General features: G+C 43.0%; 1 protein-coding gene across 2 annotated transcripts in view; it reads left to right on the top strand.

The window, feature by feature from the left end:
* Window positions 1–18,812, top strand: part of TBCEL (tubulin folding cofactor E like) — a 71,269-nt gene extending 52,457 nt beyond the window's left edge. For both annotated transcript variants that reach the window (XM_084868434.1, XM_084868435.1), the window contains exon 8: window positions 15,822–18,812. In XM_084868434.1, the coding sequence (XP_084724560.1) occupies window positions 15,822–16,140 (319 nt within the window). In that variant the 3' untranslated portion in view covers window positions 16,141–18,812. The remainder of the gene's footprint in view (window positions 1–15,821) is intronic.
* Window positions 18,813–20,015: the final 1,203 nt, after the last annotated feature.

The raw sequence follows: 20,015 nt of genomic DNA, 5'->3' as shown, positions 1-20,015 counted from the left end.
TTGAAATTTTTATCGAGATAATAGAGGGTTCACATTGAGTTGTAAGGAATTATACAGCTATATCCCATCAACCTGTTACCCATTTTTCCTCTAGTAAAAATTTGCAGAATTATAGTGTGTCACAACCACTTTATGTCAATTTAATCCTGTGATCTTGTTCAGATTTCTTCCATTTCACTTGTACACATTGCTGTGTGTGTATTTGGATCTATATATTTTATTGCATGTATAGATTAATGTAACTACCACCATTGTCAAGATACTGAATAGTTCTAGCACTTCAGAATCTCTCAAGTTGCCCCCTTTTTTATAATTAATTAGAGAGAGAGAGAGAGAGAGAGAGAGAGAGAGAGACATTGATGTGTGAGAGATACATTAATTTGTTGCTTCCTGTACATCATCCTATTGGAGATTGAACCCAAAACCTAGGTATGTGTGCTGACCTGGAATCGAACCTGCCACCTTTCAGTGCACAGAATGATACTCCAGACCTTTTATAACCACATCCAACTCCCTGCCAGGTCCTCCACTCCTATCCCTATCCCCCAGTAGCCACGAGTCTTTATTTCTAAAATTTTGCCATGTCATAAGTGTTACACAGTATAAATGGAATTATACAGTACATAGCCTTTTGGAATTCTCCCCCCCTCCCCACTTAGCATAATTTCTTGGAGATTCATCCTAATTGTTGCATGTATCACTAGTTTGTGCCTTTTTACTGCTGAGTAGTATTCCATGGTTCATGTATGTAGCACCGTTTAACCATTTGCTGTTAAAGGACATCGGAATTGATTCCAGTTTCTGATTGTTAAAATAAGGGAATCTATGAATATGTTTATGCAGGTTCTTGTGTGAACATAGGTTTTCATTCCTCTGGGATAGGTCCTCAAGAGTGCAGTTGCTGAGTAGTATGACAATTGCATGTCTAGTTTTGTAAGAGACTACTTGCTGTTTTACATTCCATCATTCCATCAATGATGAATGAGTGATCGAATTTTCTGCATTCTTGCCACTATTTTTATATTTTAGCCATTTTGATAGACGGGTAATGCTATCTCATGACTAATTTTCATTTCTCAGATGGCTAAACAGATCATGTGCTCATTTGCTTTCTGTAAAGCCTCTTCAGGGATGTATCTCTTCATGGGTTTTTACTGGTGTTTTTAGTGGGTGGTTTTGTTTCTTTACTGTTGAGGCTGAGAGCTCTTTGATGGATATGTGATTTGTAAATATCTTCTATTTGTATTAACTTAGCTTTTCATGTTTTTTTGCATGAACTTTGATAGCACAAACATTTTTAATTTTGATGAGTGCTCAATTTATCAGTTTTTTCTTTTATTAATTATGCTTTTAGTGGTAGGAACTCTTTGTCTAGCCAAAGGTCATGAAGATTTTCTTGTTTTCTTCCTAAAAGTTTTGTAGTTTTACATTATACATTTAAGTTCATAATTAATTTTGAGTCAGTTTTTTTTGAAGAGGAGAAGTTGAGGCTAAGGTTTATGTTTTGGCCTATGAAGAGCCAATTGTTCTAAAACTGTTGGTTGAAAAAGCTGTCTGTCCCATTGCTTTGACAGCTTTTTAAAAAGTTAGTAGAGCATGTTTGTGAAGGTATATTTTTGGGTTTCTGTTCTATTCCACTGACCTGTGTGTCTGCTGCTCCACCACTACCACACCACCTTGAGACCTGTGGCTGTATGATAAGCTTGAGCATCGTGTAGAGTGATTCTTCCACTTTATTCTTCAAAAGTATTTTTAGCTATTCTAGGGCCTTTACCTTTCTATATAAATTTTAGACTAAACTTGACTCCGTCTACAAAAAATCTTGCTGGGATTTTGATAGGAATTTTATTAAAGCTATTAGAGGCTAGGTGTACGAAATTCATGCAGGAGGGGAGGGTTGTCCCTCAGCCCAGCCTGCACCCTCTCCAATCTGGGACCCCTCAGGATGTCCGATTGCCCTCTCACAATCCAGAACTACTGGCTCCCAACTGTTTGCCTGCCTTCCTTCCTGATTGCCCCTAACCGCTTCTGCCTGCCAGCCTGATCACCCCCTAACCACTCCCCAGCCAGCCTTATTGATGCCTAACTGCTCCCTTGCCAGCCTGTTTGCCCCTAACTACTATCCCCTGCTGGCCTGGTCACCCCTAACTGTTGTCCCCTGCAGGCCTGGTTACCCCTAACTGCCCTCCCCTGCAGGCCTGGGTACCCCCCAACTGCCTTTCCCTGCAGGCCCAGTCACCCCCAACTTCCTTTCTCCACCAGACTGGTGACCCCTAACTGCCCTCTCCTGCAGGCCTGGTCCCCTCTAACTGCTCTCCACTCCCATTCTTTACAGCTCCGTGGCTGCCGCCATTTCTGTTTGGATTTGTTTACCTTCTATAATTGAAACTTTGTAGCCTTAAGTGGAGGCCTAGGCCAGAAAGGGCAGGTAGAAAGCTTGGCTTCCTCCATTGCCTGGGAAACCCAAGCCTCCCTCCTGCTCTCTTTGGCTGTAGCCATCTTGGTTGGGTTTATTTGCATATTTGTTCTTGATTGCCTGGTGGGTGTGGCTTATGGGTGTAGCAGAGTGATAGGTTATTTGCATATTACTCTTTTATTAAATAGGACAGATCAGTTTGTAGAAGATTAACATATTTACTCTATTGGATCTTCCAATACATGAACACAGTATGTCTCTTTATTTATACTAGAGGCCTAGTGCATGAATTCATACACGGGTGGGGTCCAGCTGGCCTACCCCCACAGGGGCCATTGGGGATGGGTCCAGCTTAGAGGAGGGGCCATGGGCAGTTGGCTGGCCAACCCTGTCCTTGTTTGGGGTGGGAGGGCTGATCTGGGATGAGGATGGCCAGGGAGAGGGGTCACGGGAGGTTGCAGGGAGCCCCAGTCAGGCCCGTTGGCCACTGCAGTGTGCGTCATTGTGACCAGTTGTTTTGGTCATTCCATCGTTCCAGTCACTTGACTTTTAAAAATATGGATAAGCTGTTTGTTTTATTTCTTCCTTCTTTGTTTATCCACTTACCCATCAAAATTTTGTTATTTTCAACATACAATGTCTGGTAAAATTTCTTGTTAGATTTATTTCTAAGTATTTAATATATTTGCAAACACAAAAAATTTTATTTCTGCATTTCCAATGTACACTGAGTGGCCAGATTATTATGATCTCTGAACGCATAATAATCTGGCCACTCAGCAGTGTGTGTGTGTGTGTGTGTGTGTGCACACATACTAGAGGCCCAGTGGACAAAATTCATGCATGGGGGTGTTTGCTTCTCAGCCCAGCCTGCATCCTTTCCAATCTGGGATCCCTCTCACAATCCAGGACTGCTGGCTCCCCACTGTTCACCTGCCTGCCTTCCTGATTGCCCCTAACCACTTCTGCCTGCCAGCCTAATCACCCTGTAACCACTCCCCTGCCAGCCTGATTGAAGCCTAACTGCTCCCCTGCCAGCCTGATTGCCCCTAGCTCCCCTCTCCTGCAGGCCTGGTCACTCCTAACTGCCCTCCCCTGCAGGCCTTGTCACCCCCAACTGCTCTTCCCTGCAGGCCCGGTTGCCCCCAACTTCCTTCCTCTGCCCGCCTGGTCACCCTTAATTGCCCTTCCCTGCAGGCTTGATTGCCCCCCAATTGTCCTCCCTTGCAGGCCTGATCCCTCCAACTGCCTCCCCTGCTGGCCATCTTGTGTTGGCCATCTTGTGTCCACATGGGGGCAGCCATCTTGTGTGTTGGAGTGACAGTCAAACTGCATATTACTCTTTTATTAGATAGGATAGAGGCCTAGTGCATGGCCTCTATTTGTAGGATAGAGGCCTGGTGCATGGGTGGGGGCCAGCTGATTTGCCCTGAAGGGTGTCCCGGATCAGGGTGGGGGTTCCCTTGGGATGTGGGGCGGCCTGGGTGAGCAGCCTGTGGTGGTTTGCAGGCCAGCCACGCTCCCTGGCAACCCAAGTGGAGGCCCTGGTATCTGGGATTTATTTATATGCTATAATTTAAACTTTGTAACCTTGAGTAGAGGCCAGGGCAGGCCAGGGGAGACAGGAATCTTGGCTTCCATCATTGCTGGGAAACCCAAGCCTCCTGCTCGCTCCATGGCCACAGCCATCTTGGTTGGGTTAATTTGCATACTCCTTATTGGCTGGTGGGCGTAGTTTTTTGTGTAGTGAAGGTACTGTCAATTTGCGTGTTTCTCTTTTATTAGTGTAGATTAGAGGCCCGGTGCATAAATTCATGCATGGGTGGGGTCCAGCCAGCCTGGCCAGGGGGAGGGAATATGGGCGGTTGGCCGGCCTGCCTGCTGGTTGAACTCCTGGTCCAAAGGCTAATAATTTGCATATTAGCCTTTCATTATATATAGTACTGTAGGCCTGTTGCACGAAGAGATTCGTGCAATAGGCCTTCCTTCCCATGGCTTCCAGCACCGGTTTTCCTCCAGCACCCGGGACTCAGGCCTTCCCTCAGGCTGGAGTCTGCCGTCTTCATCTTCGCTGCAGATTCCAGAGTCTGCAGTCTTGTCTTCGCTGTGGCACTCCACTCCTATAGATCCCTTCGTCCCCCCCGCCCCACCCTCCCTCTCATAGCAGGTGTCCTGCCCCACCTGGCCACTCCACGCCTGCAGCAGCTGGGCAGCCACCATCTTTGTCCTTCTAATTTGTATACTCACTCTGATTAGCTGGCGTTGTAGCAGAGGTACAGTAAATTTACATGTTTGTCTATTATTAGGTGAGATATGCACTGAGTGGCCAGATTATTATGGGTTCAGAGATCATTATAATCTGGTCACTCAGTGTATATGACTTTATTTCATTTTTGTGCCTTTTTTACAGTGGCTAGAACTTCTAATACTTAGAAGTGGCAAGATTGGGCATCCTTGTTTTGCTCCTACTCTTAGGGAAAAGCATTCAGTTTTTTACCACTAGGTTTAATGTGAGCTATAGGTTTCTTCTGTAGGTGCTCTTCTTCAAGTTGAAGTAGTTTCCTCTGTTGCTGATATATTGAGAATTTTTTTTATCATAAATGGATATCAGTTTTTTCTAATTATTTTTTGTATCAATTACTATAATATGATTTTTCTTCATTAACTGTTGGCAGGGATGCCATATTGATTGATTTTCAAATGTTAAATCAGTCTTGCATATGTGGAATAATTTCTACTCAGTCATGATGTATATTTCTTTTCATATGTTGTTGAATTTAGTTTGATAATATTTTGTTTAGGATTTTTGTGTTTAAGCTCTAGGGAGATATTGGTATATAGTATTTTTTAAGCAGTTTTCTGTGCTTTTGGTATCAGGATAATACTGGCTTCATAAAATGAATTGGTAAGTGTTCCCCCCTCTTCTGTTTTCTAGACGAGATTGTATAAAATTGGTGTTACATCTTTTTTTTTTATTTAAGTGTTTAAAAAATTTAAGTATAGTAAAATGCACATTAAGTTTACCAACTGAATCACTTTTTTATTTTTTATTTTTTTATTTTTTTTTTTATTTTTAAAATATATTTTATTGATTTTTTACAGAGAGGAGGAGAGAGGGATAGAGAGCTAGAAACGTCGATGAGAGAGAAACATCGACCAGCTGCCTCCTGCACACCCCCTACTGGGGATGTGCCCACAACCAATGTACATGCCCTTGACCGGAATCGAACCTGGGACCTTTCAGTCCGCAGACTGACGTTCTACCACTGAGCCAAACCGGTTTCGGCTCACTTTTTTATTTTTTTTAAATATATTTTATTGATTTTTCACAGAGAGGGAGAGGGATAGAGAGCTAGAAACATCTATGAGAGAGAATCATCTATCAGCTGCCTCTTACACACACACACACACACACACACACACACACACACACACCCCTTAGGGATCGAGCTCACACCTGGGTATGTGCCCTTGACCGGAATCAAACCTGGGACCCTTCAGTTCGCAGACCAACACTCTATCCAGTGAGCCAAACCGGTTTCGGCTGAATCACTTTTTTAAATTATAAGATATATATAACAAAATTTACCATCTTAATCATTTTTAAGTGTATTGTTCAGAAGCGTTAAGTACATTCACATTGTTGTACTGTAAATCTTCCTCAGATAAAACTGAAACCACTGCAGCTATCGTCATCCTACTGCATGCCTCTGAATTTGACCTTGTACATAGTGGGCTTATACAGTCCTCATCTTTCTGTGTCTGATCTAGTATACTTAATTTCCTCCAGGTTCTTCTTCTTGTAGCGCAGGGGTCCTCAAACTTTTTAAAGTGGGGGCCAGATCACGGTCCCTCAGAGAGCTGGAGGGCCGGACTATATGAACTACTAATTCCTACTGTAACACCTCGGCTGCGCTCACTGCCCAAAAAACCTGGCGGGCAGGATCAGACTCCTCTGCGGGCCACATGTGGCCCGCGGGCCGTAGTTTGAAGACCCCTGTAAGTAGCGTATGACAGATATCCTTCTTTTTAAGGTTGAATACATTGCATTGTGTATACATGCCACATTTTGTTTATCCATTTACCCATTAATAGACATTTGGGTTGCTTCCATCTCTGCAGTAGTGTTGTTATGGACATGGGTATGCAGATATCTCTTCAAGACATAGCCTTTCATTTCTTTTGATCCCAGAAGTAGGATTGCTGCGTTACATGGTGGATAAACAATACACTTAAAAATGGTTAAGATGGCTATTCGGGGCTTTTGTAGTTCCATACAGATCTGATGGCTTTTTGTTCTACTTCTTTTAATATGGACATTTTGGATGTGAACAATACATTTTAATATGGATAATATGGACATTTTAATTGTGTTGATTCTGAACATGAAATATCTTTCCATTTCATTGTGTCTTTTTCTACCTCTTTAATTTTCTACCTCTTTGTAGTTTTTAATATATGGTTCATTCACACCCTTTAAGTTTATTGCTAGGTATTTTATTCTTTGGGTACAATTGCTAAGTGAATTTTTATTCTTCTCCCTCCCTGAAATTTCATTGTTAATATATAGGAAAGTCATGGATTTTCGTACATTTATTTTGTACACTGCAACTTTACTGAATATGTTCATTGTTTCTAATAGTTTTTTTGTGTGGAGTCTTTAGGGTTTTCTATATACAGAATCATATCATCTGCAAAAGGTAATACTTATTTCTTCTTTTCCAATTTAGATGCCTTTTCTTTCTTTCTCTTGCTTGATTGTTATGGCTTGGACTCCAGAACTATGTTAAATAAGAGTGGTGAGGCCCAGTCAGTGTGGCTCAGTGGTTGAACATTGACCTATGAACCTGGAGGTCACAGTTTGATTCTCAGTCAGGGCATATAGCCAGGTTATGGGCTCAATTCCAGTGGGGAAAAGGGGTGCAGGAGGCAGTCATATATATATATGTGTGTGTGTGTGTGTGTGTGTGTGTGTGTAAAATTTTTAAAAATAAAAGAGTGGTGAGAGTGGGAAATCCATGTCTTTTTCCTGATTTTAGAGGAAAAACATGTTTTCACCATTGTGTATGATGTTGACTGAGGGTTTGTCATATATGGTCTTTATAAATTGCCAGTTCTTTATGATTCAATCTTAGGTTACATATTTCTAGGAACTTATCTATTTCTTCTAGATTATTGAATTTGGTGGCATATACATAATTTTTCATAGTATTCTAGTATGATCCTTTGTATATCTGGGATGTCTGTGGTAACTTTTCTTTCATTTCTAATTTTTTTTATATGAATCTTTTCTCTTTTTTCTTTAGTGAATTTAGCCAAGGGTATGTCAATTTTATTAATATTACAAAGAACTGGCTCTTTATTGTATTAAAATTTTGCATAACCTTTTTGCTTCCTATTTCATTCATTTCTATAATATTCTAATTGTTATTATTTCCTTTCTCTGACTTTGGGATGCTTTTGTTGTTCTGGTTCTTTCAGATGTAATAGTCAGTTGTTTACTTGGGCTTGCTCTTGTTTCTTGAGATAGGCCTGTAGTGATATAAATTCTGCTGGATATATTGTTCTCTCTTTCAGTATTTTGATCATTTGGTTCCACTCTCCTCAGGCTTGTAGAGTTTCTGCTGAGAAGTCTAGTGATATTCTAATAGGTTTCCCTTTATAGGTTATTTTCTTCTTTTCCTTGGCTACTTTGAAAATTCTTTTAATTTTTGACAGTTTTATTACACTGTGCCTTGAAGAAGGCCTCTGCGTTGAGGTAATTAGGTATTCTGTTTTCTTCTTGGATTCTAGGATCTAGCTCTTTCCATAGGTTTGGGAAGTTCTTATCAACTATTTGTTTGAATAAGCTCTTCATTCCTTCCTTTCTTCCTCTCTTCTTTTTCTGGTATGCCTATTTTTATATTGCTCTCTCTGATGGAGTCAAATAGTTCTCTTAGAGTCATTTCTTTCTTCCTTTCTTTCTTTTTTTCTTTCTTTCTTTCTCTTTTTTTTTTTTTTTTTTTATGCTCAAATCTCTCTTCACTCTGCATCATTTCTAGATTTCTGTCTTTGATATCACTAATGTTTCCTCCCTCTGGTCCACTTTATTTCCTGTGATTGCTAGTTTATTCTTGATATCTTTTATTGAGTTCGTCATCTTCAGAATTTGTTTGGTTCTTTTTTTCAATCTCTTTTGTAAAGTACTCATTTTGTTTGTTGATTTATTTTCTTATGTATTATTTATTTGGTCTCTATGTCATTTATCTCCACTCTGAGTTTTGTTATTTCCTTCCTTGTGCTTACACTGGGCTTTTCTTGTTGCTCTTTTTCTAACTCTTTGAGTTGTAGAGTTAGATAATTTGTTACCATTTTTTCTTGATTTTTGCAATAGGCTTGTAGAGATATGTACTTCTGTCTCAAAACTGCTTTTGCTGTATCCCATAGATTTTGGATTGTTGCGTTTTCATTGTCATTTGTTGCCATGATGTTTAAAATTTCTTCCTTGATTTCTCTGGTAACCCAGTCCTTGTTCAATAGCATACTATTTAGTCTCCATGTGTTTGATTTCTTTGGATTATTTTTATTGTAGTTGATTTCCAATTTAATGCCACTTTGATCTGAGAAGATGCTTGATATGATTTCTATCTTCTTGAATTTGAAGAGACTTTGCCAATGTCCCAACATCTTTGAAAATGACCCATGTGCACTTGAGAAGAATGTATATTCTGTGGCTTTGGGGTGAAATGTTCTGAAGATGTTGATTAATTCCATCTGGTCTAGTGTGTCATTTAAGATTGATGTTTTTTTGCTGATTTTTTGTTTAGATGATTTGTCCAAAGGTGACAGTGGGGTATTAAAATCTCCTACTATGATTGTATTGCTATTAATCTCTCCCTTAACTTTTAACCGAGAGGGACTTATAAATACGTCAAACGTAAACAATATCAGGAACGGGTAGGACATATGAATACGTCCTTGAAATATATGTTGCGCCCTGAGAGGGACGGTATATATTTTTTGTAATCTTTATAATTGTAAAATTTATAATTTTTTAATTCGATGTTTCCATTTTTTTGTTGGTATTCTTTTCTATTTGTTAGTGATTTTGTATTTTCCTTTGTGCTTTATATATAAATAAATGAAAAAATATATATTTCATTTATTTTAATTAAGTATAAATAAAAAAAATAATAATATGAAATTACGTCCTCTGGACGTGACGTATTGACACGTCCTAGTGAAAGAGTATGCGCCCGTTACAGGTTGCATAATTAAAAAGGGAACTCCCCGGTTAACAGGTTAATGTCCTACAGCAGCTTTTTTATGTATTTGGGTGCTCCTGTATTGGGTGCATAGATGTTTACAAGGGTTATTTCTTCTTGTTGGATTGCTCCCTTTAGTATTATGAAGTGGTCTTCATTATCTCTTGTTATGTCCTTCACTCTGAGATCTAATTTGTCAGATATAAGTATTGCTACCCCAGCTTTTTTTTCATTTCCATTCGCCTGGAAAACCTTTTTCCATCCCTTCACCCTCAGTTTGTGTGAGTCTTTTTTTCTGAAATGGGTTTCTTGTAGACAGTAGATATATGGGTCTTGTTTTCTTATCCAATCTGTTACCCTATGTCTTTTGATTGGAGCATTTAATCCATTTACATTCAAAGTTGTTATTGATAGGTACTTATTTGATGCCATTTTTATTTTATACCCCATGTGTTCCTTCTTTGCTTCCTATTTTTTTAAAATATATTTTATTGATTTTTTACAGAGAGGAAGGGAGAGAGATAGAGAGCTAGAAACATTGATGAGAGAGAGACATCGACCAGCTGCCTCCTGCACACCCCCTACCGGGGATGTGCCTGCAACCAAGGTGCATGCCCTTGACCGGAATTGAACCCGGGACCTTTCAGTCCGCAGACCAATGCTCTACCACTGAGCCAAACCGGTTTCGGCCTTTGCTTCCTATTTCTTTATTTTTACAGTAGACCCTTTAGCATTTCTTGCATTGCTGGTTTGGTGGAGATAAATTCCTTTAGTCTTTTTTTGTCTGTGAAGCTCCTGATTTCACCTTCAATTTTGATTGAAAGCCTTGCTAGGTACAGCATTCTTGGATTTAGACCTTTCCTTTGCATAACTTTGTATATTTCATCCCATTCCCTTCTGCCCTGATGAGTTTTTGTTGAGAAATCAGTTGCTAGTCTGATGGGGGTTCCTTTATATGTAACTTTCTGTCTCTCTCTGGCTGCTTTTAAGATTCTTACTTTGTCATTGGTGTTTGCCAATTTAATTATAATGTGCCTTGGAGTCGGTCTTTTGGGATTCATTTTGCTTGGGACTCTGCGAGCATCTTGGATTTGTGTGGGTTTTTTCTTCTCTATCTCAGGAAAGTTTTCTGTCATTATTTTTTATTTTACTAATATATTTTATTGATTTTTTACAGAGAGAGAGATAGTTAGAGACATTGATGAGAGAGAGTCATCGATCAGCTGCCTCTTGCATACCCCCTAATGGGGATGTGCCCACAACCAAGGTACATGCCCTTGAACGGAATCGAACCCGGGACCTTTCAGTCCGCAGGCTGACGCTCTATCCACTGAGCCAAACCGGTTTCAGATGTCATTATTTCTTGATATACGTTTTCCATGTCTTCCTCAGTTTCCTTTTCTTCTGGAACCCCTATTATTCTAATATTGTTTTGTTCTGTATTGTCCCAAAGCTCCCGTAGGCTCTCCTCCTGCTTTTTAATTTCTTTTTCTAGAAGCTACTCTAATTGGGTATTTTTCCCCATCTTGTCTTCTAGCTCATTGATGCGGTCCTCTGCTTCTTCTAGTCTACTCTTGATGCTTTCTATTGAGTTTTTCATAGTAGTGATGTCATTTTTCATTTCTTCTTGGTTCATCTTCATTTCCTCTTGGTTCTTCTTCATTTCCTCTTGGTAATTACTCATATTGTCAAATTTGTCTCCCATTCTTTTTAGCCATCTTATGATCATTACTCTGAATTCTTGCTCTGGTAGATTGCTTGCCTCTAATTCGTTTACTTCCTTTTCTGGTGATGCCTGCTTTTCTTTCATGTGCGGGCTATTTCTTTGTCTCCCATGGTCTTTCTTTTCAGGATGTCTAGTTATGTAATTCTCTTTCTCCTTTCCATGGGTGAATGAAGAACTCCCTTGAATCCACATGTTTGCGCCAATTGGGGCGTCACAGCTGTTTGGTGGGCTCCACTATTGTGGGTTTTTCAGACCTCAGATAAGATCCTCTTTTCTGCTGGCACCGGTTTGGCTCAGTGGATAGAGCGTCGGCCTGCAGACTGAAAGGTCCCGGGTTCGATTCCGGTCAAGGGTATGTACCTTGGTTGCGGGCACATCCTCAGTAGGGGGTGTGCAAGAGGCAGCTGATCGATGATTCTCTCTCATCGATGTTTCTGACTCTCTATCCCTCTCTCTTCCTCTCTGTGAAAAATCAATAAAATATATATATATATATATAAAAAAAAAAATCCTCTTTTCTTTGTAGGATGGAGTAGTTTTCCCTCTGAGCCTGTAGCTCCGGGAGAGGTCTCAGCTGCATTGTGGGCTGCTTGGTCATAAATCCTGTCCAGCAGACTCTTACCTTCTCTTAGAGTTCTGCTACCCCTTAGCTTGCCAACTAACACTCCCCCGAGCAACTCTCAGACGCTCCTTCTATCTGCTCTGGGATTAGGCTCAGAACAGGTCCATTTGTTCGGCTGCCATTTTGTCTCTCTGTTGATTTGTTTTCTGAGCTCACTAAATTGCCTGTATTATTTTCTCACATCTCACTGAGTATTTTCAGAAGTGCAATCTTGAATTCTTTGCCATTTATATAACATATTTCCATGTCTTTAATTTTGCTTTCTGGAGATTTTTCCATTTCTTTCTAAGTTGCCTTGATCCCTTGGTTTATTCATGGCATTTGATTGATTCTTTCTCTGTCTTGACATCAGTGTGTAAGTGGCACTTCTCTAACAGATTAATATGAAGAAGTCTTTCTATTCTTTTCCAGTAGGTGGCACTAAATAGCACAGGTTTTCTTAGCTCTGTGAAATCCCATTGCTGTCTTCCATAGCCAGAGAGAGGCTCCCATCTGTGTAGCCATAATATGTGGCAGTGGGCTGGGCTTGGGGAACTGGCCAGCTTCTTTGTTGTTTTGTCCTCCTGGTAATGATGACCTTAGACCTTCACGGGGTGCCCCCTGCACCCTGCACCCTGCCCCGGGACTGTGTACCCTTTGCTCAAGGGTAAAGTAATTCTGTAGTATCTGTTCTTGGGTTTGCAGATAATGTACTTTGCAGCCTGACACCAAGGGCAAAGGGAGGCTACAGAGGGCCAGGGCTCTGCGGCTTTGTTTCTCTGTTGGGAATGCTGATCACCCAACAGCCACAGTCGTACCCCCATGCCGTGTCCTTGCCTAGGTCTCGGGCTCAGCTACAGCTCATACTACTCATTGCTGCAGGAGTGCCCATGGAATCTCTTTGCTCCTCCCAGCTGAGTGGAGTGCCAGCCATAACTGGATTTCTTCTCTCTCCTCGCCTCCCCCGTTTGTTCCAACTTACCCTACCCACCTTTAGCTGTTTCAGTGTGTGGGTCTCTCAGCTGACTCGTGCTTTGAGCAGGGATTCCTTTGTTGAATTAGAGCTGTTGAAATTTTTGAAAATTCAAAGGGAGAGACCAAGGGAACCTTGCATACTACCATTCCCCTACATCACCTCACAGCAGTATTTTAAGAAGAAAGGAATTTAATACAGAAGATAAGGTGCTGACAACATCTTTGGAAGGTCTTTCTCCCTAGAACTGGTCTGTCTCTAGATTGCTACCACAGAACCAGCTGACCAAGGAACCCTGTAAGGAGAGATTCAGGAAGTGATGTCCTGGTGCTGGGTCACACCACCTTAGCTGGGATCTGGAGATCAGCAAGCTATGGCCAGAAACACACTGCTTGAACTACAATCTGGTAATTAGGAAGCCTCTACCCAAATTGTACCTACTAAATTCATTATTTCTCACCCTCGGGGTATTGAATGTGCTTGATATAAGCTAAAGCTCACCTGCAAAGGAGTGTGGGAAATGTAGTTTTCAGTTCCCATCTTTGCAATTCAGAAGGTATTTCAAGGAAGAGGTTGGAACAGAAAAATGAGAAAGCTCTTCCAGTTTATGAATCCACAGCTTATCACTAATGCAGATCTTTCTTTCCTTTTTAAAAGATTATGGCAATAAGGTTATTCCTTCTGTTGACCCAAGAAAGAATATACCTGCCAAATAGGAGTTTTTCCTGAGTCTAGCAGCCATTATTTACAGAGGTCTGGTGCACTCTGCATTTCAGGGGAAAGCCATGGACCGGGCAGCCACAACTCTGCACTGGGCTCCTGCTGTCTCAGTTGACCTTTATAAGAGAGCTCCTAAGATTGAAATTCGACCAATAGGACTGAGACTTTCCTTGTCTAATTGGAGCTGTGCAGCTATATAGCATTTGCTCCTCACTGACCAATCAGAGCATTCCATTCTGACCAATCAGGGAAGTGCTATTTGGACTAATGTAGATTTGGAATCCTCATTTGCATACAAATGGATCAATCAGGGACTGGGTGCAGACACTCTTCTCTCCATAAGCCAGCTTCACCTTTGTCTCAATGGAGTACACGTTCTGTTTCCACATGACTGCCTTCCCCTGACTGGAGCCGTAGCACTGAGCCACTTTGAGCAGTTCATGCTGAGCTATCTCCGCCATGCTTTAAAGCGAGGGCTTCAGCAGCACTGTTCCACCTCCGAGCTTTTCACAGCTGAGCTGCTTTCACTGAGTAAATCTTCCCCTTTGCCACCACATGCGGGGACTCCTGTTGGCATTGAATTTGAGATGACAACCTTTGGTTGACATCTCTTCTTCCGTTAACTGCTGCTGGTGATTTCTTTACCCTTTTCAAAAGCACTGTTTAAAGCTCACGTCCTGGGAGAAGATTCTGTAATTTGCTTCATTATAACCCTACCTTTTCCAAGAAGTTCTATCTAAATATTCTTCAATTATATATATATTTTAAGGCGTGTGTGTGTGTGTTTTAATAATGTAAATTCCAGAACAGTAGGAGTGTAATGTTCATTTTTTTAATTTGTTACGAAGTTAATTTACAAAGTGTCACTCACCTGTTACCTATATCGTAAGGCCTGTGGTCGAGATGCCGTAACAGCGTCAGGACCACAGGAGCAGCGGCTCTCGCAGAGGGCGAGGCGGGGCGCCAGCAGCATCCCGGGGGCATGCGAGGCGTCTCGGACACGGCCCTGGTGGCAGGCCAGGCCTAGGGGACCCGACAGGTGCAGGATTTAGTCATGTGCTAGGCCTCTAGTTTTAGATAATTTTAAGACTTTCGGTAGGAAGGGCAGATTTATTATCCCAATTTTACTAATGAGGAATCTGAAATCCTAAAGGATTGAGCAAGTACCCATCACACAGCTAGTGGTAAGGACGTCATAGAGAGCCACACAGCTAGTGGTAAGGACGTCTCCCACTCTAAGGCCGGTGCCCTTGGCCTTGCCCTTTGTCTCCTGTGGTGTCTTCTATGGTGGCATTGCTCGCCTCCATCTCTGACCACAGAATCTCACTGTGTCTCCTGTGTTCCTGCCAGCCTTCAGTTAGCACTGATTTAACTAAGCTAAAACCAAAAGTAGAGAGGGAGAGGTGGAGAGTAATCTTGTGACCACTGTGTTCTGGTCATGAGTTAACCTTATGGCTGTAATAAAGCTAATATCAGATCTAGCATGTCCCCTCTCTGGGTTTTAGGGAACTGCTCAGCTTCCTCAGTAAAATCAGGTCCTCCAAGGCTGATAATGGAAACAATATTTTCACATGGGGCCCCAGACACCTCTATATTCACTTTCCTGTTGATATTGTTTGCTCTTTATTACTGCCTGGATCGAGGAACTTGTATCCCCCATTTACCATTTTTTTACAAGAATTTATTCTAGACTCTTCCACAGATTCCTTGTATTGTAGCCCATGAGACCGGGCTGGACCATTCAAACAGGCTAGCACGCCCTGGGTGTTTGTAAGACATGACTTTTCCGGGTTCAGGAGCAGCCGGCCCACCCACCCCTTCCCTTGTGTTACCAAGGAGCAGTGCGCAGAGCGGCCTCCTGTGCTGGGCCGCGAAAGCGACTTCTACGCCGTGTCCTCTCAGGCTCAGTTCTCCTTGCTGAGCCTCCTCTTAGCAGGAAGGGCCAGCAGGCACGGACCATCTTCAGGGGAGGTGTCCACAGGACGTGGTTCCCTATGAGCCTCAAAGGGCCGCGTTTCCGGTAACAGATCCCACTGTGGCCATCGGTACGGGGACAGCTGTGTGGTTTACCCGGAGTTGGGAAATAGCTTGGACTCCAGTTACTAATGGCGTCAGCTCACACTGCCTGTTTATCCTTCCAGGTATCACGAACTGATCACAAAATACGGGAAGTTGGAGCCTTTGGCAGAAGTGGATCTAAGACCCCAGAGCAGTGCGAAAGTACAAGTCCACTTCAACGATCAGGTGGAAGAAATGAGCATTCGTCTGGACCAGACAGTGGCAGAACTGAAGAAACAGTTAAAAAGCCTCGTGCAGCTGCCCCCGAGCAGCATGCTGCTCTACCACTTTGACCACGAGGCGCCCTTCGGCCCCGAGGAGATGAAGTACAGCTCCCGGGCCCTGCACTCCTTCGGCATCAGGGATGGAGACAAGATCTATGTGGAATCCAAAACCAAGTGACCTCTAGACCGACTGCACACACCCAGGACTTCCGCAGGGCACTGTTTCCGGGTTATCTTTAGGAGGGAGCAGGTGGGTTTGCTTTGGGTTTGCTTTGCTTTGTTTAGGGGGTGGAGGTGTAAACTCCCGCACCCCTCCCCCCCCCCCACACACACACACCATCCCTGGAATGGGTGGGGGCTGTTTGAGGTATTTTTTACCGGGATTTCTTTAGCCCTGCCGGCAGAATTGACCGTATCTCCAGCCCGTGTGCCCTCCCTCCCGAAAGGATGACTGGGAAACCCCATCTTACTGTGTGCACCGGGATGCCTGCTGCATCAGACCCATGAGGATGAGGGCGGCATGGGCAGTGCCTCCCTCCGCGGGGCTGGAGCAGTCAGGGTCCTTGTGGGAAGGGCTAGCTCCTGCACTCAGTGGTGAGAGAGGGGACTAGAATCGGAGGAGCTCTGGTTCCAGGTCTCTCCTGGGACTTGGTGATGCCGTATGGAAGGATCCTCCTGGTGTCACAGTTAACTTAGCTGCCCCTGCAGCACCACTCTGATTTGTGAGTAAATACAAGTGTCCAAATTCAGAATTGCCTCCAAGTCAGATTTTTTGCAGAAGAATATTCAAAGCACTTTTCTTTGAAATCTGGTTCCTTCCCTGCTCTGAAGTCTTGGTTTGTTCCATTCCTCTGTCAGTCAGTACAGGCTCTTCCTTTAAAATGTGTTTTTCTTGGTCCACCCTGTGTGCAGAGATTTAGCGTAGGCGGGCAGGAGGCGTGCGCACGCAGGACTTCTCAGAGAACATTAGGATGGTGTTTGACCTTTTCATCGATTCCACCACTCCTGTGAGTTTCTTAGGAAGTTTCTTGGGTGGCTTGTAAATTCTTCATGTATATGGTGTTGTGTTTATTACTGTTACTTTTTAAACTTTCCTATGCCATAAAAGCAGGTATTTATTCTCTTACGCACTTCAGGTTCAGTGTTTGTAAAGCCCTTGACCCAGGCCTCCTGAGTCCAGTCCACATTCACTGAAATTGTGAAGGTGGGAACCAAAAGGAGTGAGGTGACGAGGCCTCTCTTCTCCGGGCTCGGTCCCTCCCAGCAGAGGGGGCTGAGGGGCCACGCTGCACAGAGATGAGAGTCATTATTTTGCAATCGCAATTTTCTGGCTTATTTTTTGAAGTGGGCAGTGTGGCCCTTGTGTCATGAGGTTAAAACTATCGAGCCTTTGTGTATGTGTGCGTGAGTGCAGGCACGTTTGAGAGGAATAGGATAGCTGAGCCTTTGCTTTGTCAGCCAAGGAGATATATGCACCCTTATTTTTTGAGGTTGTGTGGCCCCGGACTGTCCCCCACAGAAGGCAGAGGTAGCATGTAGGTTATGCTTTAATCATAAGCAGGATGGTCACAATAAGATATTTTATATATTACAGAGTTCTATGAGATGCTTTTGTACTGTTAGAGCCTGCCAGCGACGGCAGGTGCACTTCTATCACGCATGCGCGTGGCAGGGGACTGCTCTCTGTGGGCGTGGGTATTGTAGGGCATTGTAATTGATGGTTTAAAACTTGCTGAATAATTTTTGATTGAGACAAAATTAATAAAATTACCAGTCTTTTAGAGTTACAGAAGTGAGAAAAGCGATTTGAGCATGTGTACTTGTAGGCCTGTTTGGGTGGCTGAGTAAAGATGCTTCTTCTGAAATAAAATTGGTGCTGCGTAGACACTTGTAACCAGAATTATTTTTATAACAGGCCAAGGAGGGAAGGCACCATGGACCTTTGAGTCCACAGTGATGCGTGGTTGATTGCTGCTTTCTCAGTGTTTTGATGCTGACTTCCTCCAGGTTCAGTGAGAGCATATCTGTGAGCAGAATGCCATCACAGCCAGTATTACTGCTTGGCTGCCGCCTATCTTTTCTAAAATAGACATTCTTTTCAGTTTGGGAAAAGGAAAGCGAGTAATAAAAGAAATCTAAACCAAAACCAAGGGATTCTTTTGATGTGAGCATGTAGCTGCTGAAACCACATAGAAATCATTTTTTTTTTTTTAAATATCCCAGAGTGTTTTAAAGAAAATAAGTTCTGAGTTCTGTGTCTTTTTAGAAGTTTCTATTGTTTCTGCAACCTATTGCCATAAACACATAAGAAAGCAGCAGGCATTGTATAACCTCTTTGTTTCTTTTGAACCTTTTGATGAAAATCAACCCAAAACGGGAGCTGTGTGTAACAGGCCTAATGTTACTATGCTGTGTTTAAAGATTTTGTTTACATAACAAAATGGAAGTTCTGTTCTAGCCCAACATTCCAGCGGGGCTGTGGTCCCGTGTCAGCTGGGTGGCACGTGTCAGCGGGGTTGGCGGGTTGCGGTCACGTGTTGTCTGGGTTGTGGTCTGCACCCCCAGGCGTGGTGCCAGGCATGCTGCCCAGCCGCCTCCGTGGGGCATTTGTGTGTGTGCTTTCCCTGCTCCATGTTGGATTGAACATACAAACCCCAGGCCCAGGTTACAGCAGGAGCACTGTCCTCGGGGCCCGTGGTCGGCGGAGGGGCTTGGCCCTGCCGCTTGTCCCCTGCAGTTGATGGAAATATATATTTTATTTCAGAATATAATTTAAACATGTTCTTTGCACTTTTTATTAATATATATAGAGAGAGTTAATCTTTAAAAAAAATTAAAAATCCAAGTCCACATTCTCTGTGTTGTGATTTTTTCTGGGTTGTGTCATGGATGTCTATGTGCATTTATAAAAAATGGACTTGGCTGGGAACACTTCCCTCATCTTCACACATTTACTCAGGTTTTGCTGAAGTTAGAAGCAAAGGGAGGGAGCACCTGGGAACGCTGGCTTCCGCAGAGGTGGCCACCGCCTGCGCCAACGGAGCCAGAAGGAAAGTCTTGTCTTGACATAGAAAATTGTGCCACTATTTTCCTTTGAAAAATAATTTTCTATGAGGATTCGAGTTTGGGACATTTGAATGCTACCCGCTTATCAACAATGTCCTGGTGCATGCTTCGAATTAACCTGTGCCCGGCACTGAGGCCCCGGAGCCACACTGGGTCTGCCCACGCCCAGAGGAGCCACCGTGTGCGGCTGAACCAGTCCACCTCCGCCCCGGCTGCGGGGACTCCCCCCCCACACACACACACACACTCCTGCCCGCTCCCCAGCCCACCCCGCACCTCCCCCCACACAGACACACACTCCTGCCCGCTCCCCAGCCCACCCCGCACCTCCCCCCACACACACACATACACCTGCCCGCACCCCCTGAAATGCTGTGACCTGCACGGGGATGTTACAAGCAAGGTTACCTCTTCTTCCTAGCGCTTCCCTAGAGAAGAATGTGTTCTTTCGCTTACCAGGGGTCTTCAAACTACGGCCCGCGGGCCACATGCGGCCCGCAGAGCAGTCTGATCCGGCCCGCCAGGTGTTTTGGGCAGTGAGCGCAGCCGAGGTGTTACAGTAGGAATTAGTAGTTCATATAGTCCGGCCCTCCAGCTCTCTGAGGGACCGTGATCTGGCCCCCACTTTAAAAAGTTTGAGGACCCCTGGCTTAGACTTAGCACTTTGGAATTCAGAGTTGGCCAGATAATTTAAAACATACATAGGTCTGTGTCCCTGGGCTATACATAGGAGTTCATTGGTTGATTTGTACATTTTTTTTATACTATATAAAATCTTATTGAATAAAGATTGCTTTATTTCTCTCAAAAAAACTATATAGGTCATTAAATATTAACATCATTTCGTGTACTTTTAAGTTTTTCAGGTAACTGAGAATTAGGAACTGAGTTAATCCATGAAAGGAATAGCATACCATATTGTATTTCCTTAAAATATAATGTATTTCTGATTCCTTCAAAAATATGAGTGTTAATGTTAGAAATGTT

This window comes from Pipistrellus hanaki (genome assembly GCF_964339955.1).
Source record: "Pipistrellus hanaki genome assembly, chromosome: 19".
NCBI lineage: Eukaryota > Metazoa > Chordata > Mammalia > Chiroptera > Vespertilionidae > Pipistrellus > Pipistrellus hanaki.
The sequence above is the reverse complement of the archived record's forward strand: the minus strand, read 5'-3'. Positions and strand labels throughout refer to the sequence as shown.